Source organism: Coffea arabica, chromosome 4c, assembly GCF_036785885.1.
Source record: "Coffea arabica cultivar ET-39 chromosome 4c, Coffea Arabica ET-39 HiFi, whole genome shotgun sequence".
NCBI classification, from domain to species: domain Eukaryota; kingdom Viridiplantae; phylum Streptophyta; class Magnoliopsida; order Gentianales; family Rubiaceae; genus Coffea; species Coffea arabica.
This window is the reverse complement of record NC_092316.1, coordinates 6,852,716-6,880,503: the sequence shown is the minus strand read 5'-3', so window position 1 is coordinate 6,880,503 and position 27,788 is coordinate 6,852,716. Positions and strand designations below refer to the sequence as shown.

Genomic DNA, 27,788 nt, shown 5'->3' with positions numbered 1-27,788 from the left:
AGGTTTTTGGTACTTAACCCAAAACCCTTATAGAGGGGCAATTTTGATATTTTCCTTTCAGACGTTAGTTTAGATGTTTTCCGTTAGACTTTTACTTTAATTGAAACGACAGGGAGTCAAATTGTAGGTTTCCAAATCATAAGGAGGTAAAGTGAACATTAGGCAAACCACAGGGGGGTTTTTGGTATTTAAAACCTTTTCGGCAAGAAAATGATCAACTTATTAAGGGTAGTATACGATGTACAAGTTAACACCAAAATTATGATTCAGGGGAAGGAATATCAATAAAAGGTTTTATATTTGAATCTTCCACTTATCCTCCCCCCCACTCACGTCCACCATAGCCGCCAATCAAGAGGCGCACAAAGTTTTGTGGGATTGTATCACCAAAACAACTGCAGTTTCCAGTAATAAACTCACCTCCACATTTCTAACGTCTTTATCGGAAAATGATCCTAAAGCATCATCAGTTAACATCTTTATCCAGAATCCTTGACAATCTTCAATTTCCATCATCACCTCTTGGGTCATCTTCATTTGCTTGGAACTGGAATAAGTTTATCAGCCGCGAGTGTAGTGAAAACAACAGCTCATTTTCGGTTTAGGCTCTCGAATCAAAGTGTTTGGCATTTGGGGTATTTTCTTGTTCATTTTCTTCGAGGTTTGGTTAGAAATTCTGAGGTTGGAAATTGTTCCATTCGATCTCATTTCGCATCAACAATATCTACTCAGTATTGTGGAGCGGCTAATCATTGACTACACCTAGGAAAAAAAAAAGCTCCTAAATTTCTGTCACTTCAAGACTATGAATATTTGGTTTAATTGGAAAAATTTTGGTTGGATTACAATCTGTATTTTAACAAGAAGATTGGGTGTATATATGCCTTCAGCCTGTTTGTAGAAATGCCGGAATGAAACACCGATAGAGAAAACAGGGCAAGGCAGCCACGGCGTGCTGGCTGTGATTCTGCCACCGGTGGAGAAGCTGAGAATTTAATGACAGCGAACAGACGAGAAGAAGAAGAAAAAAGGTACCTGGGTTTTTGTTTTTAATAAAGAAAAAGTTACTTTTTATTTTCCTATCCAATTTGAGGGAAAATTGGTTTTTTTTCCCCCTGTTTGATGGTCGAAAAAAAATCTTTGCATCCTCGTATTGGTCCTCACTTAATTTCCCTATATTAAGCTTGATTGGCTGGTTACCTTCTCGCTGAAAAGGTTCCAACTGACAGTGCCACTGCAGAAGAATTTAATTAGATAGCAAATAAAATTTTGAGGACCAAATTGGTTTTAAAGAAAAAAAACCATTAAGGATGAAATTGATTTTAGTGAAAGAGTTTGGCAATGAAAATGGCGAATCTCCCGTAAGAAAAGTTGCGAGATCCATGAAACGAAGTAGTAAAAGAAGTCGCGGCAAAGCCTAATTAATTGCGGTGGTAGTAATTAAAAATGGCGGAACATCAAAATCATGGAAGAAATCATTTGCTTTTTCTCCGAATTGAGATGACATGAAGCTGCTGATTTCCTTTCTGTCCTGCGCATGGAACATTGTTTTATCAATTTATTTTCTGGACCTTTCAGATCTCATTCTAGGATATCTAACGGCCAATATTGGTCATTTTTGCGGCCCGACTACACTTTCAGTGGTTTTGTCAGTTTTGGTGGGCGAGTTGTTGTTCTAACTTCCGACGTCCAGGCTCCCAGCCTTGTATAAATGCTACGTCAGGCATGAATTAGATAATTCTACTCGAAGCGGGGAAGAAAAAAGGCCAGTTATAGTATATATACTACCCCAAGAAGAAAAAATTGCAGGCCAAATTGTTTCCTCCTGTCCAAAAATGAGCTCAGACGACTCGCCTTCTTCTAAACCTTCTTCTGATTTGGAAATGGAGTTGGAGCTGGAATCAGAACCCACGGAGGCAAACCAGCAAAGTGCAGAAAGTTTTGGATTGATTCATCCTCTGCAGCAGCAGATGGACTGGTCAGTTTTAGTTCTTGGGTTCTGCCTAACATCAGCGACTGAAATTGCTATGCAATCCTTGCAAGCCAAGACTCAATTGCCTTTGTCAGTGCACTTGGTTTCCATGGGCATGGTATTGGCTTTTGCATGTATTTTTATGGCCAAATTTGTCCCTTCAAGATTCCCAAACCATGCGAAAGGGCTAGAGTATGCTGGGATTTTTTGCGCAGCCACAGCGTTCTTTTTGGCGATCACAGTTGCCGTACCACTATGCCTCAAGCTGATTTCTTGGTCCATCTATGTTCTCATCTTGCTAGCCATCTTCAAATTTCATGTTCTCCCGCATCTATGGTGTATTGATCTACTGCCATATGCCATGCATGGAATTGTGTAACTTTTGTTTTAGCCAAAAGTAAATAACTTCAATTTGAAAAGCCAAGGCGGCAAAAAATGATAAATACCATTCACCCCTTGTGATTTTGTATTTTATCATATAATTTTTTTTTTGTGCAATAATATTCACTTAACTCCATGTGATTTTGTGTAGGGTAAAAAATTGATAGAAAACACCATTAACAGCAGTGTTAGTTGAAATTCTAGAGGTGCCCTTATCTAAATCTAAACACAACAAGGGCCTAACTATTTAAATCACAGGACTATGTAGTCGATTCCGAAACCATAGAAAAACTAAGTGGATATTCCATATTTCAGCGTATTCTATATTTATGCTTCAAACTCAGTTTTTGGGCCAATCTCTCGTTAATTAGATTTGCTTTTTTGTTCATTTTTCACTTTGTATAAAGAATTAAGCGGACATTGATGAATGATAGGGAGATTGTATGGTAAAATGTGAAACCAAAGGAGATAACTCATAATTTACCGAAGATGATAACCTAGAACTGATAGCACTAACCACCGCCGATTTTATCGTTAATACAATGTCCTCCTCTTAATTAAGCTTTTCAAATTCATTTATTGGATCACATGTATAAACCTTTGTAAACTCAGAGTTAGCAGTAAAAAAGAAAAAAAAATAATCTAAAATTTTGGTTGGATTAAGCTCGTGATTTAATTAATAGTGCCATTATAAATGAAGCATATTCAAGTGAAAAAGCAGACCCAATTTCATGGCCTAGTTCGGGTGTTTCTACGCATGATGCCCCGGTGGTTGAAGGCAACAAAGCATCACGACATGAATAATCAATGAGTCTTATTATGCAAACAGTAAGTTTTGTCAGGTAAAAAAAAAAAAAAAAAAGAGTTGTTTCCAAATGATGGTAAAATTATGCTGTTGGCAATCTTCAGTGACATTTTACTAGCATCATTCCACATCAACCAACTTTTCGGCCCCTTGACTCATTCACATCATTCCACATCAACCATGAAAAGAAGGCAAGCTCCCCGCAATTTTAGGCTTGTTTGGATTGCTTGTTTCCATTGAAAAATATTGTCGTTTTCCGTGATCACATTTCCTTATCACCTTTTTTCCTCACATATATCAAATCGCTATAGTAATTTTTCCATGAAAAATGACGGAAAATGCAATCCAAACACAACCTTAGGCCTTGTTTGGATTGCTGTTTTCCGTTAAAAAATTACGTCGTTTTCCGTGATCACATTTCCCTATTATCTTTTTCCCTCGTGTACATCAAATCGCTACAGTAATTTTTCCATGAAAAATCATAGAAAATGCAATCCAAACACAACCTTAATTTATAGGAACGAATGTGAACACAGATATATAATTCTTTAGACTTTACATCTTATTCACACGGAAGGAAAACCTGTAATTTGCAACCTATACTAGAAATATTTGATGAAATATGAGATTGGCAAACATGGCTTCATCCTCTAACCTTTAGGATAGACATTTTAATTGTAGTCTTCCCCAGGGATTCCAAGTCCTGATCACCAGTTGATGGTATCCATTGTAAAATTAGGAAGGAGAACATCGCAATGCAGGCAAATAGTGAGTTTTTAGTTACTGGTAGATGGCCGGATCTTCTAGTTTTCAGGCTCCTCCCAAGATGGCCTTGGAGCAAAAGTCTTGCCATAATTATAACATCGCAATGCTACTAATAAATGATTATAACCAACTCACTGCAGTCAAGTCAAAATCAGATTTGTTACTTTTTGTGTTTGTTTTGTGAAATATGACATTAATAACAGAACAAGAGAGCCATTATTTGGCCATAAATTATTTGCTTGCATGACAAACACACAATTTTCAACAACACACTTTTTTATCTTTCCAATCACTTTTTTATCTCACATACGTTATATCATAAAAAAATACAACAATAATTATTCCAAATAAAATATTTCAAACAATCTCATATCCAAACACTCTCTTTATTTCTTCTATAGGATGTGGGTCCATGTCCTCTTCTCATGTTTTATATTTCAGTATTAATAAAAAGAATAAAATCATGTCAAGAATGAGGAATGATATAGGGGGCAAAATTTCAAACTTTCATTCCTATTAAACGATTCTTATAATGATGCACCAAACAACATGTATGTATATGGGAATCATTTATTTTGATACCCATTTAACAACAACAACCCCATAGCTTCCAAAATGGGCTTAATAGGTAATAATACCCAATGCAGAATCTTAAGATTACCTGAGCATTAATAGTCAATCAAGAATCTTTTCTGGATGCAGATTTTATTTCTGGATTAATTTAGTTATCACTACAATATTTTAACCAACATCTTAAAAAAAAAAATCATTTAGTGGTGAAGACTAAAAGATCCCTATTACTTAGACAGCGATTTTGTTATGACTAGTAAATTTCTGCTTGCCAGGATCAGTTAAGAAGATCAATGGACTACCCTTTTCTTTAAATGTAATACAAAATGATGAACTCGAAACATTATTATTGGATATTGTGCATGTTACATAGATGTGAGCTTTGATATACATCAGTATCTATGATTTTTTTTTTTTTTGGTGTGAAATATTTCATAAACATGATCTTACCGCTTCACTACACACTGCTGCCCAGTACAAATTAACCTTTTCATCGTCTAGAAGTACGAAAAGTACAGGTTCATGTTTATGTATGAATTTTAACAAGTATTATACAATTGAAAAAGAAAAAAAAAATTAGACATGACCTTACTATTGAATATGGTTTTATTGAACTAGATTTTATAGAACAAATTATGGTAAAAGCAATATCACATTGATAGGGAAAAGTTTTGCCGAAAAATTATGGGAAAGTAAAGCCTTGTTTGAATTGCGTTTTTCTGCAAAAAATTTTTCACTTTTTCGACGAACACATTTTTGAATCATCATTTTATGAACGCATTTTTCAATCACCTTTTTATCTTATATATATCAAATCGCTATCGTACATTTTTTTTTACGAAAACTCTTAAAAATTGCAATTCAAACGGTAATTCTTGTGCCAATAAAAGAAGGGAAGAACAGCAATCTTCTCCTTCAATTTGAAACTAGTCGGACCTAAAGAGCCATTTTTTAAAGTTTGCGGGGTTTAAGTGAAAAATGTCACGTCACCGTGCTGAGGAAGCCTGTGAGCCCCTGAACCCCAGAGGATGAGTTGAAGTTCTTTCGAAGCCATCCCAGATCCAAGCCCCGCATAAATGGCAAATTCCCAGAAGAGGGAAAATGCACCGTCACGTACCAATTCAAATTAAAATGAACACCACCGCAGACTCACCTTCCTCAGCAAGCCCCCCACCACCTCCACCACTAGAACGGCCAACACCGCCACATCCACCACCGGATTCTTCACCTGCTCCCCACAATCATCCACCAACGCCGCCACCACCACCTAATTATGGCACTCCTCCAATAATCCATGTTCCACCTCCTTATCCTCCACATCCTGAATGGTTTTCTCTGTTCATGAACTTTTGCTTCACTGCATTCGGCATTTTTGTTCAATCAAACCAAGCCTCCGCCAGTACTTCCAGCCATCATCATCAGCTTCCCCCCTTGAGCTTCCAGACGGCTTGCCTTGGAATGGTTTTCGCCTTGGCTGCTTTCGTGGTGTCGAAATACGTGCCTGAAAATCTATCAGCACTGGCTCGGATTCTTGAAAATGCCGGGGTCTTTTTCGGGGTGACCGGATTTTTCATCGACATCACCCCTTTTTTCCATCTCAGCCTCAAAATCATTTCCTGGACCGTCTATGCAATTTCTCTTATTGCAATTATCATTTGTCGCAATTTCCACATTGTCATGGAGTTAACTAAAGGGCAAAACACTTGACCCAACTGTACAGTACAATTCCAAAGTGTATTCTCCACCTGATCTAGCACTATCAATTTGGTCAAGTTAATTTCCATTCCATTTTTGCCAGTGCAGTGGTGAGTTTTTTTTTTTTTTTTTTCCCATGGTTGGAGTACGAGGTTTTTGTGTACAATGAACGAGGCAACTTAATACGATCACCTTTTTTTTGGGATAAACTATTATACTTTCGTTAAATTTGCACTAATAATAAAAATTACATCATACATATATATCGATATGAAAGATCTGAAAAACAGAGCCATATATAGATGTAGAGAATTACGAATAAAAATTACAGTATATATCTTCAATAGTACTACAAAATCAGATATAATACTTGGAGTCGCAAGAACATCTTTGCATTCTTCCAATTGCTATCCACTACTTAATTATTGCTAATTAATACTATGGTGACAGTTAGTCTTTGTTAGACTGTCAAACATACCGTAGAAATTCATTTACTTGTGCATGTAAAAGGAATTTAAAAGTGCTAAATTTGATGATGACAAACATCCTTGTAGGAATGCACTGCCAAAAAAAGTTTTTTTTTCTGGGCTAAGGAACATTTGTTATTCACTAAGATCCTCTGCTAATCAAATGGACACGTTTGGTGCCTTGACCTCAGCTGCTAAGCAGAATGAAGCACCATTTGCCCGCCTCAAGCTGAGATGCTGGTACCTACCCACTGGCGAAACCAGAAAATTTCTTTAGTGGATGCAGTTCCTAACTTACTATTGTAAAATCTTTATGCTAAAATACAAATTCCAAATGTTATTTTGCAGGTCTCACATTATGTAAAGATCGAGGTAAACATATAATCCAATTTTAGTATTTAGAATATCAAAATTTGCATTGATTTTAGTCAAGGAGTCAACTTACAAGGATAGGAGCAAAAACAATAATTCGCTTGCATCAATTGGGATTGTTTGGATAGCAATTTTCTCTAAATCGCTTGCATCATAAATACATTTTCCAACCTACCTTTTTATATTTTCAACCATATTTTATCTTACATACATCACATCAAAAAAAAAATATTACAGTAATTATTTTAAATAATATTTCAAATAATACTCTATTCAAGCAAACCAGACGTAGCAAACATATACATGAGAACTTCAAAATTTCTTAGATATGGACGTAGTTAGTCATTTATCCAAATTTAATTTTGAAATAATATACAAAACCGATAAATAGGTTAATAAACGGTAATGGAGAATTTACCTAAATTTCTTAGTTTGTACAATGAGTAAACTACAACATATTTGGTATATAATTGAGATACACTGCATAATTAACATTAAAAGGCCATGACTATACTAGTGAGCAAACTATACTATTAAACAAAATAGCATAAGCATGACTATGTACCTTTTATTTCCTTTTCTTTTTATTTTTTCGAAACTTACCACGCGCTCTAGTTTAGTGAAAGAAAAAACCAAAGATTTAGATAGTGAAATTATCCCGAATAATATTTCGCTTGCATCATAACACATTTTCCAACATACTTTTTTATCTCACATATATCACATCATAAAAAGTACTACAATAATTATTCCAAATAATACCCTATCCAAACAAACTTGCCCATATCATTGCCTCCTTTGTCCACTAATGAGCTCATGTGACTTGCCTCCTTCCACACCTGATGATGATTTGGAAATGGACTCGGAGTCGGAATTCGAATCGACGGATGCTAATCAGCAAAGCAGAGAAACTTTTGCATTCAAATATCCATCCTCTGCAGCGGATGGTCTGGTCAGTTTTAGTTCTTGGATTCTGCCTAACATCAGCGACTGAAATTGCTATTTAATCCCTGCAAGTGCAAGCCAAAACTCAACTGCTATTGTTAGTGCACTTGGTTTCAATGGCCATGGTATTGGCTTTTACAAGCATGTTTGATAGCCAAATTCGTCCCTTCAAGATTCCCAAACCATGCAAAAGGGATGGAGTAACAGCATTCTTTTTGGCCATCAAGGTTGCTTTACCACTATGTCTCAATCTAGTTGCTTGGTCCATCTATGTTCTCATCTTGCTAGCCATCTTCAGTTTTCATGTGTTGCCGCTTCTGTGACGTATTGATCTAGTGCCAAATGCCAGTGGTGTGCATGAAATTGTGTAACTTCTTTTACAGCCAGAAATTAATTTGTGCAATTTGAGAAGCCACGGCCAGAAAAGGGTAAAATTACTATTTTCCCCCAGTAGTTTTGTGTTTCCCCATTCAATCTCTTAATAGTGTAATAATATCAATTTAACATCCTTGTGATTCTATGCAAAAATAAATTTATGCAGTTTGAAAACCTACGGTGATAAAAAAAAAAGTTAAATTACAATTTATCCCTTGTGGTTTCTCATATTACCACACAAATTCCTTGTTGTTCAATAACATTCATTTCACTTTTTTTTTTGGGTTTTTGTGGGGTCTCTAGAGGGAAACGGTCCAATATTTTTGGTGCTTTTATTTCGGTTTAGATATCTAGATTTAAGAATTTCGTTTAAACCCAATCCATTGATTTCTGAAATTTTTTTCTACTAATAACGTTGAAGAATCAAGAAGAGAACTCGTTCTTTGGAATTAGTTTTTGTACTAATGACCCTAATATTCTATTGATCCTCTCAAAAGAAAAGAAAAAAAAAAGACCTTAACATTGAGAATTTCATAGGTTTCAGTTTCGAGAAGCATGAAGCAAGTAATAAGCTAGTGGTTTTCATACAAAACATCCAAAGCTATTAATTCAGAATAGGTGTGACTTTCACGTGGGTTAATTTCCATCCATCTTAACAGTGAGAATTAACAGAATGATCAAGATAAAACACGTTTAGGAGTTTAGTACACCATCTGGTATGAAAAATAATTTAGTGGTTGAAATAAAATAATTTCCATCTACTGTAGGTTAAAACGTTCTTTGTCATGTCTGGTTTAATCCATGTCGTAAACTGGCCTATCAAAATCTATAACCTCCTATTTGGTATCTCTCAACTTAGACTTAGGGCCATTCAGGGTTGCGGTAATTTATTAAAAAATACTTTTTCAATAGAGGTTTTGATTAAAGTACTTATTAAATGTTTAAACGTTTCTAAATATTGTTCGAAAATATAATTTAATAAGTACTTATTATATGAATTAATATTTCCTATACTGACAGTGTATTGGATGAATGATAACTATGCAAAAATTGAATTTCAAAATTTGAATTTGAAATTCAATTTTTGCATATGTGTCATGGATCCAACGGTAATAGTGTATGCACTGTCAGTGTATATAAGATTTACTCTTATTATATTGGATAATAAGTAATTTGAAAATTTTTAAATGTACGTGTCTCTTTACTTAGTTTATAATGTAGGATAAAAGGATTAAATTTTATGTTTTATTTTAAATCACAAAAGTTATTTTAAAAACACCAAATTTGAACTTTTGCTAAGAGTGCTATTAACACCAAAAATTTGATGTCTAATTTTATGAGATGATATTCACTAAACATCTTAAAAATATTTTTAACACCTAAAAATATATTTGAACTATAACCCCAAATTGGGTTTGGTTTAGAAGGGGTTAAGATTTTAACCGAGTGTCACACGTCCAAGGATTAGTTGGATGCTAATATGCTATAGAATTCGTGACTGATTGGATGTGGTTTTAGCAGAAACTTCTCGTAAGTTGCATCGTATCCAAAGCCTACTAAATTGGATTTTCCGCTTTGTCCAGTCCGTCATGAAACTTTTTATGATGCGTTAAAGCGTGGAACATCCAGATTTCTTCGGAGGAAATCGAACGGCTAATGTGGTTCGTTTTTGCGGCGTCATTTGGGTCCCGTCAGAATCATCTAAGCGGCTGAGATTTTTCATTTTTGCGGGCGCCGCTAATCTAAGCACCATTATGGATTCCCCGGTAACTTCCCCGAGTCTACCAACATACCAAAGTCGTTGCCGTACCCACAATTGGTGGGCGAGTTTTTCTCCATGGAAGCTTGAAGCCTTTTATTTTTATATAAGCCCTGCCCTGGCAAGATTTTGGATAATTCACTACAAAGGGAAAAAAGAATAACGAAGAAAAGAAACAAAGGCAACTGTAGAATTATTGCCCAAATCATTGCCTCCTCAGTCCCCAAATGAGCTCAGACGACTTGCCTTCTTCTGATTTGGAAATGGAGTTGGAGCTGGAATCAGGACCCACGAAGGCAAACCAGCAAAGTGCGGAATGTTTTGGATTGATTCATCCTCTGCAGCAGCAGATGGACTGGTCAGTATTAGTTCTTGGGTTCTGCCTAACATCCGCGACTGAGATTGCCATTCAATCCTTGCAAGTCAAAACTCAACTGCCTTTGTCAGTGCACTTGGCTTCCATGGCCATGGTATTGGCTTTTGCATGTATTTTTATGGCCAAATTCGTCCCTTCAACGTTCTTAAACCATGCAAAAGGATTGGAGTATGCTGGGATCTTTTGTGCAGCCACAGCATTCTTTTTGGCGATCACGGTTGCCTTACCACTATGCCTCAAGCTTGTTTCTTGGTCCATCTATGTGCTCATCTTGCTAGCCATCTTCATTTTTCACGTCCTGCCGCTTCTAGGATGTATTGATCTACTGCCATATACCAGTGACATGCATGAAATTGTGTAATTTCCGTTTTAGCCAAATATAGGTTTATGTAATTTGAAAAGCCAAGGCCAAAAAAAAAAGGAGGTAAATTACTTGTGGTTTCGCATTTTACCATATGAATTCACTTTACACTCTGTTATTTTATAATTGACGAAAACCACTACTAATAATGGCATTAATACAATTCTATTTATGTTAATGAGTGTTCATTGTTCAATGGATATTGATTACTACATTTAAATTTCACCCACCCTCTATATATAGAGACAGAGAGAGACACACACTAACAATTACTACGTTTCTTACTAAAATACTGAACACATAAATGAAACACAACGTGTCTAATTATTTTACATAAAACTACGGGAGAATTATGATATTTTTTTCCAAACCAGTGAATGATTTTTGTTAATTTACAAACCTAAACCCCGAGAAAATCACAAAAGTCGGCAACTCTTGATATTCCTCAGGAGACTTATAAACTAACCCAAATTCCCCCCCCCCCCCCCCAACCCTGCGAAATTACAGAGAAGTTAAGTAGGTATTCCAGCTATGCTTCAAATGCGTTTCCAAAACTGGTCAAGGTCAACCGCCATAATTGCAGGTGCTTTCTGTCCATCTTTTTAAAAGGAATGGTAAATTTTGCAAACCAGAGTTTCAATAGGCAAATCAATATAAGCAATATGCGACGGTTTAAGACTTGTGAGATTGTAAAAATTAACACCAGAATATCATATGCTTTCTAAATGTTTTAAGAATTCAGGAAAGGAATTAAATGGGAGAGAAACATACTTTTGGGTAGCTGAAAATGAAAAAAGGGACAATTTAATTTAATTCTATTACCAAGAGTAAACATGCTACTAATCCAACTTTCATATAGATGGAAAGAGTGATTTGCTAATTAAATTCGGTGCTACTTAACCTTGCATTCCACTGGTCGCAGTAATAATAATCACTTTGATAAGTACTAAACTAGATTTGACACTTTTTGACCTTTTTTTTTTTTTTTTGGGGGTTGGAGTTTGTCACAGATGTTGCTAGCCCAATACAAACTGGATGCAGCTCTATGACGGCAGGCATTTGCCGGGTCGATGAGCACATCTAACACCAGTTTCCAGTGGCATCCATCTCTCACTCGGGAAGGCCCGTAATTGACCCAAAGTTTCATCATCTAGCCTTTTGGAAAGTCCGGGGCCCGTTTCAGATTAGAACTTCCAAGTCCAATAATATGGGAATGGTTGAACTTTGATTCATTTTTTTTTAATTTTAATCAGTATAACTTGTTTAAGCTCCATACCATTTCTGAAGCAACACTATCGAGCTTGAAGGGAAAAAAAAAAAGGAAAAATGTAACATTAGGCTATATCAACAGAATCTCCAAGAGAAGTTATAGCTATGCACATGCATGTATATATATGTAACTGGCGCACATTTTTTTAGCACTATATCTCCCCACTCTTGTGCTGTGCTCAAAAATTCAGCGGCACTTAATATAATGGAGCAAATGACCCAAAGTTTCATGAATGAACGTGACTTGATGCAGGCTGGGACTTGTTACGAATGAACATGTCCTTGTAGAAGACTTGTGGATTATGCCAAAGAAAAGTTGGGTTTTGATCGTTATTGAATTATACTAGTACGTCGTAAATGCAATAGGTTGGCTACTGCCTAATATGCTCACAAAGGAAGGGGAGAGGGTAACATATAATCACCCAAAAGGAAGAAAATGAGGGGATCAGAAAGATGGTATCACCTTCCATTTACAACCGAACACCAGAAAGTTACCATTGTTGTTCCATTAGGGAAGATGGTATCTAAAGGTAGGGCGACAGAGCATTGTGACATCATTAAGAGAGGAAGGGATCAGAAATAAAGTGATCATTAAGAGAGGAGGGGATCAGAAATAAGAGAGCATTGTGACATCATTGTGACACCATTTAAATCTGAAGGCTGGAAATAAAGCGATCAAAGGAATAAGGGAATCAGAAAGTTACTGTTATTGTTCCATTAGGGAAGATGGCATCAAAAGGGAGGCGACGAGAGCATTATGACATCATTAAGAGAGGAGGGACGACTGACTGACGAGGATTGTTGCTGGTGGAGGCCAAGAGCAGTCATGTTGGTGGAGGATATCGCGAGAAGCATGCATGAAGAGGAGGGGAAAGCAAAGAGAATAACAGATATATTATAGGCTGACGAAGAGGACTGATCAGAGGAGAAAGTAAGGGCCGGCCGGGCAGTATATTAATATTGTTGGAGTAGTTTACGTGGGATGAGAGTACTCTTACCAGCACAAGCACAATAGCCAGGAAAGGTGGGGTAACAAAAGAAGCAAAGTTTGGAAAAAGGAGGAGAAGAGTATTAAGTAGTACCCGTCCTATTTTATTATGGGAAGGTAAAGGTGAAGAAAAAGTGAAAAACAAGAAAAGCCGGAAGGTAAGGCAAAAAGGATGGCTGGGAAGGAACTTAAGTGGGAGAAATCTTTTGGAGCCTAAATATTTAGTAATATCTATGGGGTCAAGTGACTAGATAATCACCTGCCATTCACTTAAATCAATCCAATCTCCTTTGAAAAAAATTGTTTTTTTCAATCTTGATGAGCTCATCACATTTTCTGACTTGGCAAGAGGTTGTATGATATTCAAACACAAAATACACAGTACGTAGTTATTAACCTCCTCAAGAATCAAGAACCTTCATTCAACCATTTTACGTAGTATGTTGTTTGGCTTTGCTTGCAAATTAACTTCAGTCAATGCTTAAGCTCGATTCCGAAATTACTAGGTGAATTTGAAATTCTTAATTTCACGTTCAAGTCCTCCACATTACAAGTCTTAAAATCTTCCCTGAACTAAAAAAATTGCCAAGGGCCTAAAATGGAGGCCGGGTTAAGACTAGTTATGCAAGAGTATCTACGTATTGCATGGGGAGGTTAGAAGCAATTTTTTTGTCTTTTAATTTCTTAAACAGAAAACCTAGGCAGTTAATTCGTTTCTCATCAACAGCGGCCGGCTTGGATGTGCACCTTCTTCGGCTGAACTTGACCTCAAGGCCATTGAAATCTGGATCCACAACCAGCTGCTGGACTAGTAGTTCCTGATGCTAAGGTTAATAATCCACTAAAAGGTTTTGACTGGGGTTGATGGTTTTCTCGATATCAGCAGTGGAAATAGCTCTTCAATCCCTTCTACCTCAGATTAAACCCCCTCTACTCGTCCACTTGCTATGCTCTTCGCTTTTGATCCTGTTTTCGTCTCAAACTTCATCTCCCCCAACTTCCCAAACTTCGCTAATACTTCGATATCAGTGGCAAAAAGATCTTGGTTTTCTCCGTATTAGTTTTTTTCCATCACAGTCCAATTCTCACCGTCTATCAAGGTCATATGCTGGTCCATTCTTGGTCACTGCTTGCAAGTCATTGCCTATGTTGCTGCTACGAATGGACAAGTTCCTCTTCCTCATGCATGACCGCATGAGCATGAAATGTGAATGGTAGACTAGTTCAGATATGATATAGAGCCAACACCTAAGAGAAAATAAACACAAAAGTATAAAAACTTATCACTGCATATCTTCTAAACTATTACATATCTACTATATGAAGCTCCCATAACATCCTTCCCGGCCTTCTTCTTCCTGTTGCGCCTGATTATTGGAAATGGTTAACACCCATGGGCCGCAAATGCTATCTTTTCTGGTCTACCAAATAATAATAATCATAATCATAAGAATTGTACTTTATTCTTCAACTTTTTATCGTCGTAGTCTCACGTTGGGAAAAGCAAATAGGTTTGGTAAGAAAGATTATTGTTTGGAACAACTGGTCGTTTCAGGATTTTCTTTTAATGTTGTTACTGAAATTGGAGAATAACTTGGTTCAAGAGCCCAAATGCCAATAATTTAAAACTCCGGTAGGCTATTGCGGGGGGGAGTATAATTGGGAGCAACTCCATTAGATTGGGTTTTTTATTTTCATCGTGTGGTTATTTCTTTAGTTAAAACCAGACATTTTCCGACGTGGGGAGAGGTCTTTGTAGCGACTCCGTTAGAATTTTGAACACGTTCGTGAAACTTTCCCTACCTTCACTCGATAGTCATTACAAATTTGTTTTCTGGCAAGATTTGGCAATGCAGGAATGGGAGTTTGTGGTTCTGTCATGGCATGATGTTAGCGCCAGATTGGGGTTTGCCTTTTTCAATTTTTGACTCAACGTTGTAGATTAATTTGCTTATAGTTTGGCTTGTTATTTCTTGCTCTATCTTAAACAAAAGCTACAATTTTTCATAAAAAGTATTCTCCTTTTAGCCATCAGAAAAAATATTTTCAGAAGGATAATCATAAAGATAACGAAGAATTAGCAGGTGTGGCAGGTAATATTGTTGCATTAAATTTTAGAATCTTCTAATTGAATCTTCCCGAGTGTTGGTTCAAGTGACTAATGTGGATAATAAATATTTGATCTGGGCTCTTCTCCATTAACTTTTTTACAAAACCAAGGAACTTCTAAAATATGCTTTGTCACATTTTTCTTCGACGTATATATATATATATATATATTATCTTGGTTTTTTGGGACAAGGAAACTTTTTAAATTTGACGCCCCTGGAAAAGGAGTAGTTTTATATGTTGGAGAGGAGTCAAGAACATGCATGATGGCAGGTGGAAAGAAAGTGACGTCAACAGCAAATTTTCTTTAGAATACCTGCATCTGTCATCTTAACCAAGGAGCACAGGATAGAAACGAAGAAATGTTGGGAGGGGAAGAAAAGAAGCAAGAATTTTAATATTTTCATATTCGGGGGAAAGTTCATAGTAAAAACCAAATGGAAAATCAGTGGCCGAATGGTCAAGAATGTCAAAACTGAGCCTTTTGATAGTGTGGGCAAGAGATTAGCTTTAGCCTTCAGCAAAAAGTTGTTGCTGCAGATCTTACTGGGGACAGAATCATTAAAGAGATCAGAGACTAAGTCCAAATTAAAACGCTAAAACTAACTGGATATTTAGCTTGCTTGAGCGAGAACTTTTATGTGTTAATACACTTTCTACTTTTCTCTCCACACTTGCAAAACGATGTGTGTCATGTTATGCGAAGTCAGAATCTGAACAAGTATTTTCCCATCTTATCCCTCTTATAGAAGTTGGGGAAATTTGGAAAATGCATGACTTGTAATCCGAGTTGAAAAACTATACAATTTGGGGAAATTACTTATGGATGACTTGTGAATTTGTATTATATCACATTGATCTTTCAAATATTTTAAAATATCCACATAATTATTTCATGTCTTTATATAAGTAAAGAAATGGATGGAAAGCATTTGCGTTTATCGCAATTGACCGAGACTCGTTTTCAAAATCATGTATGATGAAATTACAATGTTCATGTAACCTCCTTATATTTTTACTTATGTATTCATTTAACCCTATTGTTTCGCATGTGTCCACATAATCCTTCCATGATATATGTAAAACACTTAGACCACTATTTTGTTTAGTACTAAACTAAGAGTAATGCTAGCATTTCTATCAACGATGGTGCAAAGATTGCTTTCCATCAAATTTTCACTTTGTATAACTACACGGTATTATATAACTATTTTAAAATATTAAAGCTGTCATATAATTATATACGAAACTAGTAATTTACCCTAAAAAATTTTGACTGGGGGGGTTAAGACTAGAATAGAAAGTCGAATCTCAATTTCGAATGAATCAAATCTCCTACAACTGCTGGGAAGTGGGAAGGCCGAACGATCTGCCATTCTTTATCCTTTCTTTCCTTTTCTTCCCAGCATGTCCAATACCAAGTGTCGTCTGGTCTTGTTCTCCTTATCTTTTGCCCTAGAGATGATGTACACCAAAAAAGACAAGTATTACATTAATTTGGAGGGTAGCATTAAGCATCGACATCAACCACCTAATTCTATTTATACCACCTGGGAATCATCATTTAAATACCATTCAGCTCATACCTTCTGAACCATCATTTATTTGCAATTTTGCATTTCCAAGGAACATTCTTCGGTGTTCAATCTTCAAGCCATTAATCAGATTAGAAAATACTAGGCTCACAAAAATGGAGGCCTGGTTAGAGACCACCTACGGGAGAATATCGACCTATTGCGTTCAGAAAATTACAGCCGTGAGCAGAATGCTTGGGAATTTGATCTTCTTCACGTCAACCTCACCTTCATCTACGTCGGCTATCCCGGACAACCCTCCTCCTCCTTCTCCTCCTCCACCTTCTGTACTTGACCTGGAGGCCGCTGTACTTGAGGAGCAAAACATTGGTCCGCAACCAGCTGTACCAGTTTCCGGTGGTGTTGCTCCTGCTCACAATGTTTATCAACCACCATATCATTTTGACTTGGCAGCTATAATCATTGCATTTTGCTTGACTTCAGCAGTTGAAATAGCTCTTCAATCCCTTCAACCCCAAGTCAAACTCCCTCCGCTCGTGCACTTGCTCTCCCTTGCAATGATGTTTGCTTTCGCCTCTACTTTCGTGTCGAGCATCATTGCTCAGGATCTTCCAAACTTCGCAAATGCCTTAATACTAATGGCAAAGCTATCTATTTTCACAGCATTCTTTCTTGCAATAACAGTTCCTTTCTCGTTCTCTCTCAAGATCATATCTTGGTCCATTTTCGGCCTTTGCTTGCTGATCAGAGTCTATGCTGCCGTAACTAATGGACGCGTTCCTCAAGCATGATTATGAATAAAGTTGAGAACCCAAAGGAAAATTGTGAACTTTCTTTAACGCTTTATATGTAATAATTTCCCTGTACCCGAAGGGAAAAAAATGTTTTTTGCCCCCTCTATGTACGTTTGGTCGGGTACTAGGAAACGCTAGCTTGATCAGGCCAGCGCTTGGCGCTAAACCCTAAAATTCGACCTTTCAACTATTATGAAGTCTGTTGTAGCCGCCCAAATAAATGAGGTTGCTTTGTGTTTCTGAAATTTTAATCAACAGGTTTAGTATGACTATTTGATCAGGAACGATTTGTCTTTTCTTGGATCTTTTATCGAAATTGCTAACAATTTTGAGAGGATGACATGATTCAATGAGGCCACTTGCTAGTTGATACTATCTAAACCTCATCCTCGAGTTTAGATACGCCCATCTCCTGAAGAGTGAACATGCACTCGTGATTTCTCAAAATTTCTGGTTTTCGCATTGTGTCTGTAATCTTAAAATCATAATGTCTGTGATGCAACTATTGACCTAAAATGAAAAAACTTGCAATCTAAACATATTCTCATTTCGCCCCCACACTGGATTAAGAACCTTGATCTAAAAAACTCATACAAAAAAATGTTGGAACGAAATTACAAAAAATTTAGAGCACAATTTTTTAATTCAAAAAAGTGAAATCATACAGAAGTGAAAATGTGGCAAAAATTTCATCCATCGAAGATGTATTTAGATACACGTATATCAGCTCAGCCCTATAAATTATGAAGTTCATCAAACTAGGATCCAGGGCATCTACAATTACAAGTTTCAATTGTACGGTAAAATGTGAATATTAAAACAACACATTTAAACAATAATACAACATATGTAAACAGTATTGCCCATGGTCCATTGCCACAACCCCTACCTGCAAAGCTACGATGTACATCTTTTCCATTTTATTTCTACACTTCTATTTTGGATACAACATGTAGAGCTTATACTTCAGCTGCTCTTTGATAGACCATAACGCATCTCATAAAAGAAATCCATCCCCTAGAAAATGTAACATGCGCTGATCTGCATGCATAGGATAATTTTATTTTGGTAGAAACAAGGGAGTAAATATAAGCAAGTTAAGCGGATCCCTCCTATAACACCTGAAGTGTCTTTGAGAAACTAAAGGCCTAACTTCAATAGGCGGTTGATCAAGAAAGGCCCTAGTGACGTTTGATTCTTCTATATTTCAATAATCAAGAGTCCCACATAGTATATCTGCTTATCCGAGAGAGCTAAAAAAGAATATGCTAATGCCCCATTTAAGAAGACTATCATACAATTTGAAGAAGGAAATTACCCAATCTTGGATGTAGCTGAAGCAAAAACCTTAGTCGTAATACCTTCTTGTAAAAAGCAATATCACAACATTTGAAGAAAGAATAACAAGTACCTAAATGGGTTGATCAATCAAGAGTGTAAGTTGATCTTTTTCTATACCATAAAAGAGCTACCATTATGCCTGGCTACTGGAGGCTCAGGAGTATCAGTTGCCGCATTAACGGCTTCCTCTTGTTGAATCTTATCATCAAGTGTGTTTCTACTTTGCGGTAATCAGCAACGATTTGCTGGCATTCCAAGCCTCCAGCAGTTTCTCTTTCACCTTCCACTTTGTAGGCCTTGCACTGGTCTTGTCATTGGCAACTTTTGGGCCTCAAAATAATTCCCAGCAGATAGACAAAAGTCGGATTGTTACCGCGTTCTTCATTGCCTTCACCTTCTCTTTTCCTCTATACCTTAAACTTAATTCTGGGACTTTCAATGCGATTTTCCAAACAAGATTATCTACTCTGGCATGTATCATCTGTTTTATGTGGTCAAAGTTGGTTCTGTATTTATTATATCAAAAATTGGTAGAAAATTTTCACATGATACAGAGCTGCCACCTTCAGGTATAACAAATCAAAAATTTTAGACCACATCACGACAGAGAGCTGCCACTTTCGTCACCAGGCACAAAAATGGGCACTAGCTGGTGCCTGTGTAGTTGCCCTGTTATGATAAGGCAGTAAAAAAAAATTACAAGTACACTTTTACGAATCTAATCTCAAGGCTTCAATCACTAATTGAATAATGCAAAACGCAGCAAATGTAAAAGAATGGTGCCAAGGATGTTTCCTTTTTTGTGAAAACATTCATTGTCCCTCGGCTTTAGTGATTTTTTTTTTTTTAGTATGGGGAATCATCGCCGTGAGTGATAGACACTTTGATTGTATTCTTACCCATTGATTCCATAATCCTCAAGTCTGCATCACGGATTATCAATATCCAGTCATCATCTTCATCCAAATACCAAAGCTTGAAATTTCCAACTTTTAACTCAAGCCTTGATGCTGCTTCCATCTCCAAATCTACCAACGGTGACGAAAATGGAAGCGGAAACTTAATCTTTTTAATCTCTCCATATGCAGCTTTTATCATCATGAAGCTATCCTTCGCTATTGTTGCAGCTTGTGAGGAATTGTGCTTGCTGGAAGTTGTACCTTCTTGAGAAGACACATTAGGATGTGAGACCTCCTGACCATATTCTGCATTACGTATTTCGCGGTCTTTGTTAGATTCAGTGCTTGTAGCAAAGCAAGTGCCCTGGTTTCTCTTGCGCGGCCAATTTGGGATGCCAAGTTTTCTACATTTCCTCTTGAGCGTGGATGGACTCACTGAAAATTGGGAATAGGAAGTCATAAATGCATCATTGAGCTAAAAAGATGGCCAGATAAAGTATCAAGTGCACCAAAATATGCCACAATGACTAACCTTTAAGACTCTCAGCAGCATCTTTAAGCTTCAAACCAAAGTGTTTCTCAACTTTTTCACGGTCAAGTTTGTCCAAATCTGATGCTGAACTTATGCCTTCCTTATTATCCCAAAAGTCTACATCAAGATTTGGAAATGCACTGAATTGAGCATCTTCTGCGACTAGCCTTGCCAAATTATCTTGTTCTGGATATCTAGATGTTGAGGCGGCAGAATTAATATAACTGTTTCCTTCCTTCACGGATGGAGTATCACAAGAGTCTTCCTTCCATCCAAAAACATCATCACTTGTTCCACGACTAGTTATAGAAACAGGGGCATAATCTACATAACTAATCACTTGATCCCACCATGATCCTTCATCGACCAATATCTTTGCATAATCTACATCACTAAATTCCCAGTTCTTTTGTGGGAACAGTTGCTGATTCTGCAGTCCATCCGAACCACCGGTAGTATGAAACAGTGTGAAAAATTCGAGCTTGTCTTCTTTTGAAACTCTAAAAACTTCAACAAACATCTCATCCCCCAATGTTGGTCCAGAAGCAAGTCTGAAACTATTGAGATGCTTCTTCATTGTGAGCAAGACAGCTTCCAAAAGTTTTGTAGGATCGGCAGTTCTAAAGGGCAGAAAGAGCTCGAGTACATAGACATGATCCCCCGTATGATCGCTCTTTAAACAAATTGCTAAAGAACTGTCTAAGAGAACCTTTTTCCCAACGTGAGCAAAGGAGTAGTCAGCTATGCTCAACTTGGTCATATCCCCGCAGAAGCACGGAGTACCTGAAGAAAATGCCTGCCAAACAACCCCTTGCCCTCTCAATAACTGAAAACTTTCACAGATATCTCTAAACAAAGAGAATCCTGCGTGTTCAAGGTAATATTCGTTACTTGTAGTTGAAAGGGCATTATCTGTGTAGCTTTGACATTTCCCTAACTGAGGCATCCAGGTCTGAGCAAAAGGCAACTTGTGTGTTTGGCATGCCTCAACTAATGCTTTGTGGATGTCACACAGTGCATGGGATATATCTGTTGAGCTCTGCTAAGAAAATTTTCCGAAAGAGATAAGCAATTAAAACTTCAGCATTAATGGAAGAAAGTTTTATCAGTCATTGACAAACAAAATTGCAACTTACTTTTTCCAAATCGCTATCCATGTCGAAATGGCTGGTAAAATTTGAAGTCCTCAATTCTAACACCTGTTCAAAACTAAAACTGTTAACATCAAGAAAAAGAAATAGTTTGAATAACAGACCGGGAATAATTTTGAACTAGAAAGCAATTGAGCTTCTTGATAAAGGAATAAAAGCATATTTCAGCGGCTTGTACCAAGGCTTTGACAATTAAGACTTTTAATGCATTGCACCATAAATTGAAGAGCTTTCTAACGTTTATGACATAAATTATGAGCTCAGAGTAAATTGCAATAATTTTTTCAAAAAAATAAATATTGTGAAGTACTAGATGGAGTATTACTTGATATTAAGAGAAAATGAAGCTAATACTATACAAGAATAGCAATTTGAATAACTCTTGCTACCGGTTTCGAGTGCTAGGTGAGGAGGAAGCAAGGACAAACCTGAAGTGCTGTCGAGATTAACCCAAATATATATGCAGGATTATCCATCTCTGTTACAATGTTTCAATGATTCAGTGAAGGTATTAAGTGCAACGGTATTAATAGCAAGAAAAGCACCAACTCACACAAGCGAAGGGGAAGGGGTGGCGGGCTAAGGTGCAGCCCATAATCAAACATCCGAACCTTTTGGCAGTTATAGTACCAGTATCAATGAGAAAAGTACAAGTGTTATTGCAACCAACGGTATGAATTTAATTTAACCCCTCTTAGTGGATTAAGATAATGTTGGAGATTTTCAAAAGAAATGAAAGTTTACAAGATGACAGTTTATACAAGTGTGAAGTGCTACAATCAATCTATCATTTTAGCACCTTCACAATAGAAGTAACTATTTTAATAATGAAATGTTATCACTTGGATGGTTGTCACCAATCTATCACATCTCCTAATCTACAAAGAGATTAATTGAGGGCTCATTTGCTGCAGAAAATCATCCTATCAATACAAGATATTCTGTAAAAATACACCAAACACTTCTTTATTGGGTCTAGAACACTAGTGCAACGTGTTATCAAGACAAACTTCATTTTATCCTAAAGGAAATTCGTCTGTGATAAATAGAGGACGAATTTAGCCAAAAAAAAAAGTGAATCGAATTCACGACTTGGAGCCAATTTCTTGTTATTCATCACAAGTTTACGTTCCTCTAACGTACACCAACAATCTTTAGGCTAAATTTTTTACAAAGCTCGTGATGGCAACTTTATTGAAGGAGTTGGCTTTTCAACATTGTGACGATGGATCAAGTTGATAAACAAACTAAAAGGATGGCAATGAAGCTACTTTCATGACACTGAGGCGGTTGTTATTCAAACGTGGCATAATGGTTTGTTCATGACATCTTTAAAGGTTTGTCTTATCGTTTTACATGTGTGCTACTATGTTACTTGTGTGAAAGAATTTTAAGGGGTCAAATTGGTGATAGATCCATGAAAGGAAATTTACAGGTTACAAAGTTGTTGGTGTTTTCATTTTCAATTATGGTAGAATAATTAATATGAAAGATATCTTGAATGTTCAATTATGTGTAGCATAATTGATGTGAAATCCATGTTGAATTTTCAATTGCTGTTATATAATTGACGTAAAGTTCATATTATGAAATGATATCTTGAATGCTAGAATGATATCATCTAAACTTTGCTTTTTCTTGAACTTGAATATAACTTGTTTGGAAGATTTTTAAAAAATCCAGGCAATTTGCACACGGATCCGCTTTAAATCCGCCCCACAGGTTGGATTTTTGCAACCAACGAGTTTTCTCCTTTGAAGATCAGCTAGCGGATCATGTTAGATATGCGGACCGGATCCATAATCTGGTCATGGATCAGGCCTAGTTTGTACCAGATCAAAGAGCCAGATTCTGATGAGAAAGTTATCTAAATCTGTCAATGTGGATCCGTAGACAGATCCAACAGCATCCACGGGCACAATTCATAAAAATGGTCATGGAGTCATTCGACAAATGTTACAACTTTTTGTCAGTATCATATTTGATTTTTCTTTAATTTGGTTCTCGGATTCAAAGGTTAACCTTGTTAAATGACTACATGAAAAGCAAGCTTGCATTGAAGGACTGAAATAAGACTTCTTTGTTGAACCAAAAGTATGAGAACCACAAACAAGGAAAATGATTGGTTTGGGATTCTTTTTGTAAAGTCTCCGCACATCTGAATGCGATATGGACTAGAAATTGTTTCTGCATAACATGAGAAATGTTGGATGAAAATTGCGAGGTATATGTCTTTTGTTTGAAACGGTATGTGTCTAAACACACATGTGACTTTCTAGACACATTTGATCTTTTATGCTTGGTGAAATGTGATTCTTGGAGATCCAAGAAATGCAACATAGCATTCTATCAAGATTGATGTCTATATGATTTGTAGTAGGCACCATATACTTTCATAAGTATATAGTCAAGATTACAATGACAAACTAGACATATTATACACATGATCTTGTGTATACCAAGAGGGATGGTATTAAAACCCAAAAATTCTTAATCACTAATGATAGTACCTCAATTCAACGCTAGATACAACATCTAGTTTTGAATTCAATAACTGAAAGTACATCATTCTAATGATTAGTGCACTATATTAAATTTTATCATCTTGAAGTAGAATAGTGCATATTATTCTCACCAGTATAAGGTGAGTGAGTTGTTTGACTCTTAACAAATCTTGAAAATGCTACTAATGGTGAGGCACTAAGATGTCGCCTATATGAATCTAAGTTTGGTAAACATCAAAGTTTAAGGGCTTCACTTTGAAACATTCAAGAAAGAATATGGATATAAGGCCTATATATGTATTATTTTATAGAATTAGTGTTTGTGTATAAAATATACATGTGTTGTATTCATGAGACTTGTCTAACATATAAGCAGTTCAAAACTTACCTACCATCTTGTATTGACTTGTTACAAAGAACTTTCACCTAGATAGTGGTTCAATCAAAAGACACCATTATTTATGCATAAGATTTTCAGAATAATCTGTGATCTTCAAGTACATTTTCAATCATTTGAAAATGGTGGGAGATTGTTGGATATTTTCAAAAGAAATTAAAGGTTACAAGATAAATGTTCATACGAGTGTTGCAATTGTTCTGGCACCCTCACAATAGAGGTAACTACTTTTCACAGTGAAAGGTTATCACTTGGATGATTGTAACCAATATGTGACATTTCCTAGTTTATAAAGAGATCAATTGAGGGTTAATTTGTTGTAGAAAATCATTCTATTAATGCTAGATATTCTGTAAAAGTACGTCAAACACTTCTTCATTAGGATCTTGAACATCAGTATAAAGTATTATCAAGACAAACTTCATTTCATTCTAAAGGAAATTCATCTATGGTTTTATACTAAATAGAGGACGAATTTAATCTAAACAAAAGTGAACCTAATTCACGACTTGAAACCAATTTCTTGTTATTCATTACGAATTTATATTCCTCCAATTTGCACCAACAAATAATTTGAGTTTATATTACTCTGATTTGCACCAACAGATAATTCGTCATCTGTCAGTTCACCTTTAGGATTTAGGTTTAACCTAGCAAAACATTGTGGTGTCAAACTATAAGTATCACTGCCGCCATGTTAAAAACTCCAAATTTGGCAACACGAGGATTTTCCAATTAGCCGAATTTGTACTTGCGAAAAGCTAGCTGTAAAGTAAAATGATTATTATCCTGGGTGCACGTAATTCTGTCTTCCTACTCTAGACAGTAAAAAACTAGTTGAAGAGGCAAGTCTTTTTCATCATATTTATAAACCAGCACCTAACTTCTTTTACAACCGACGTTCAATAGCCCAAGAATCCCCCCTAGGTCAATGTCTACATATACGTTGGTGGCCAATGCTCCGAAGCAAATTCTATTTCAACTCTTGAAAAAGCATTGGACTCGATGAACTTTCGAGCCTCACACGTTAAGCTCAGACACGAGTTGATTAAGCTTTTCGAGCTGTTTGAGTTGAAACAGATGATCGAACAAAGCTTGCAAGTAGCGGGATTGAGCTCTACTCAGTTGCAAGTAAATAGAAAACTATGGGTCTCTATGAATATGATTTTTTTTTTCAAAAATCGTTTTTATATTTAGAGCCCACAATATTAATAATAATTTTAGAAAGACACACACACACACAATCTCAAATGCAGCTTACAAAAATACCCCCAAAAATAAAAATAAAAAACAAATCCCCCGCCTTCCCCCACATTTTTTCTTCCACCACCACTACCACCGCCACCCCCTCCTGCCCCTCCCCTGCCCTCCCCGCCTTCCTTCTTCTCCCTCCCTTCCCCCGCCTTCCCCCACTCCCCTTCCTTTCCCACGTCTGGCCGTGACCAGAAATTGTGTAATTTTAATACTAATTACTTACCTCTTACTGAGTCAGCAGTTGAAAGCAGCTCAATTACGCCAATACATTCTCGGGAATTGGGATCGAACACAGGCACAGCCATATAGTCACTTATCTTACGGCCCATAGCCTCATCCCTTAAAGCATATTCCGAGTCCGCGTAGAACTCCACGTTTGGGCTATACTCCGGCAGTCCACGAAGAAAGACACGTGAAGGCGGACCAGTGAGAAGCACGCTTTCTCTTACCCCTCCTCCGCCATTCCAGTCCACATCCACATCCACATCCACATAATCAGCACCACCATCACTACTGCAGGTATTATCCGTACAGTAGTAATAATTCAGACACAGCTTTCTGTACGAACATAGTCCTTTCCTTAAGCAAGTCAACCCAAAAGGCTGGTCTGAGGATTTCAGGAATCGTCGTCCCCCGATCATCACCGGCACCCAGAACTGAGCTAGCATTGCTCGATTATACAGGAGATCTACATGCTGCAGCGCAGTTTTGATCTTGTCCTTGACAATGGGAGGAGGAAGTAAAGGTGGACCCACTATCCAAAAAAATTGTGATAATATTAAGTAAATATGCAGGTTGACAAAAGGGAAAATTGATGGCCAAATTAAAAAAAAAAAAAAAAAAAAACAACTTAACAGTTACCCTGGGAAAAGAGTGTCTGATGCCTATCTGATTCATCATCTTCCTCGTCCCAGAAAACTCGAAAACTTTTGCGAGAGGTGCTTACGGACGTGTGAAGTTTAGTACCAATGTAATCCAGGAACTCCGATTTACTAAAAGTTCCGTCAATATCCTCCACGTCGTTGGGGCGTCGTGTTCTAACTTCAGCCATGCCCGCCCTTGCACGGGGCGACGACGGCTGATTTTCCTGCTCCCGCGCCTAAAATGAGAGTCAACCAAAGTCTGCTTTCCTTTACAGCAGATTGACAAAAGGGAGATTTTGCTGGAGAATATGGTCGTATTAGTGGTCTTGAATTGACATATTTCTGGAAAAAGAAAAAAAAAATGAAAGATGAAGAGCTGAATATGTTAAGAGTTGTGCTGCAAACGGCGGAGTCAAATTTTAGCATCATCGAGTCGGGCCTTGATTTAATTTTATTGAACTCGAACTCAATCTTGAACTTGACGAATTGGCAATTTAAAGCTCGAATTCGAGCGCGAAAAAATAAAAAATAATTATTTTATTTTTTAAAAATAAATAAAATAATTATTTTTTTAATAAATAATAAAATATATAAGAATATATGGGACCCCTTCCCCCCCCCCCTCCCCCCCGATCCCCAGTCCTTGCACCCTGAACCCCTGAGCCCTGGGTTCAGAATATATGTTGATGAATTGCGTTAGTTTTCTAGTTTTCTAGTTTTCTAGTATCCTACAGCTTCTAGTATCCTATAGCTGTGCATGTGAAAAACTTTCTACTGTAGATTGTTCGTTTGGATTAGATAATTTTGGAGATGTATTTTGGAGTGTTTTTAAAATTTATAATTTTATTAAAATATTTTTTAAAAAATTTTATTATTTTGATGGGTGGCGGGTAGAAAAAGAGAAAGAGGTGGTGGAGGTTCTTTAATTTTATATTATATTATTATTATTATTATTGTTTGGTTAAATGTATTTGAGATTGTGTTTTTTTTTTAATTATTTTTTAAATTTGTTACCGTAAATTTCATAAACAAAAACAGCTTGTGGAGGAAACGAGAAATCCAACCAAAGTTAAAAAGTTAATGCCTCCACCAACGAATAAAGTTGGATCTTCATTCTTTCTACTAATGTTAGTAGCCTTAGTACTCTTTGGGCAGCTCTCTTATTGGTCAACTTGATGTATCTATCTCGTCAATATTAATTGCATGACCATTTTATGTCTATAATTTTGTGACTTAACTTGGGCTTTTTATTTAATTTTCTAGTTGTCATGTTTCATCAAACAATATATAGCTATTCTGAATTTTGAGT

The 27,788-nt window shown here is 36.6% G+C and overlaps 1 protein-coding gene and 1 long non-coding RNA gene across 2 annotated transcripts; one reads left to right on the top strand and one right to left on the bottom strand.

Annotated features, from left to right (window-relative positions):
* The first annotated feature begins 264 nt into the window (after positions 1-264).
* LOC140005208 (uncharacterized) lies at positions 265-2,446 on the top strand. Its single transcript, XR_011812964.1, has 2 exons — positions 265-1,031; positions 1,579-2,446. It is a non-coding gene; the product is annotated as an uncharacterized lncRNA (long non-coding RNA).
* Positions 2,447-19,451: 17,005 nt separating this feature from the next.
* On the bottom strand, positions 19,452-26,824 carry LOC113739498 (protein NLP6-like). The gene is made up of 6 exons (XM_027266721.2): positions 26,478-26,824; positions 25,840-26,370; positions 21,890-21,939; positions 21,447-21,509; positions 20,311-21,349; positions 19,452-20,213 (listed from the first exon to the last, which is right to left on the bottom strand). The coding sequence occupies exons 1-6, from the start codon at positions 26,665-26,667 to the stop codon at positions 19,726-19,728; spliced, it is 2,361 nt and encodes a 786-aa protein (XP_027122522.1). The 5' UTR covers positions 26,668-26,824; the 3' UTR covers positions 19,452-19,725.
* Positions 26,825-27,788: the final 964 nt, after the last annotated feature.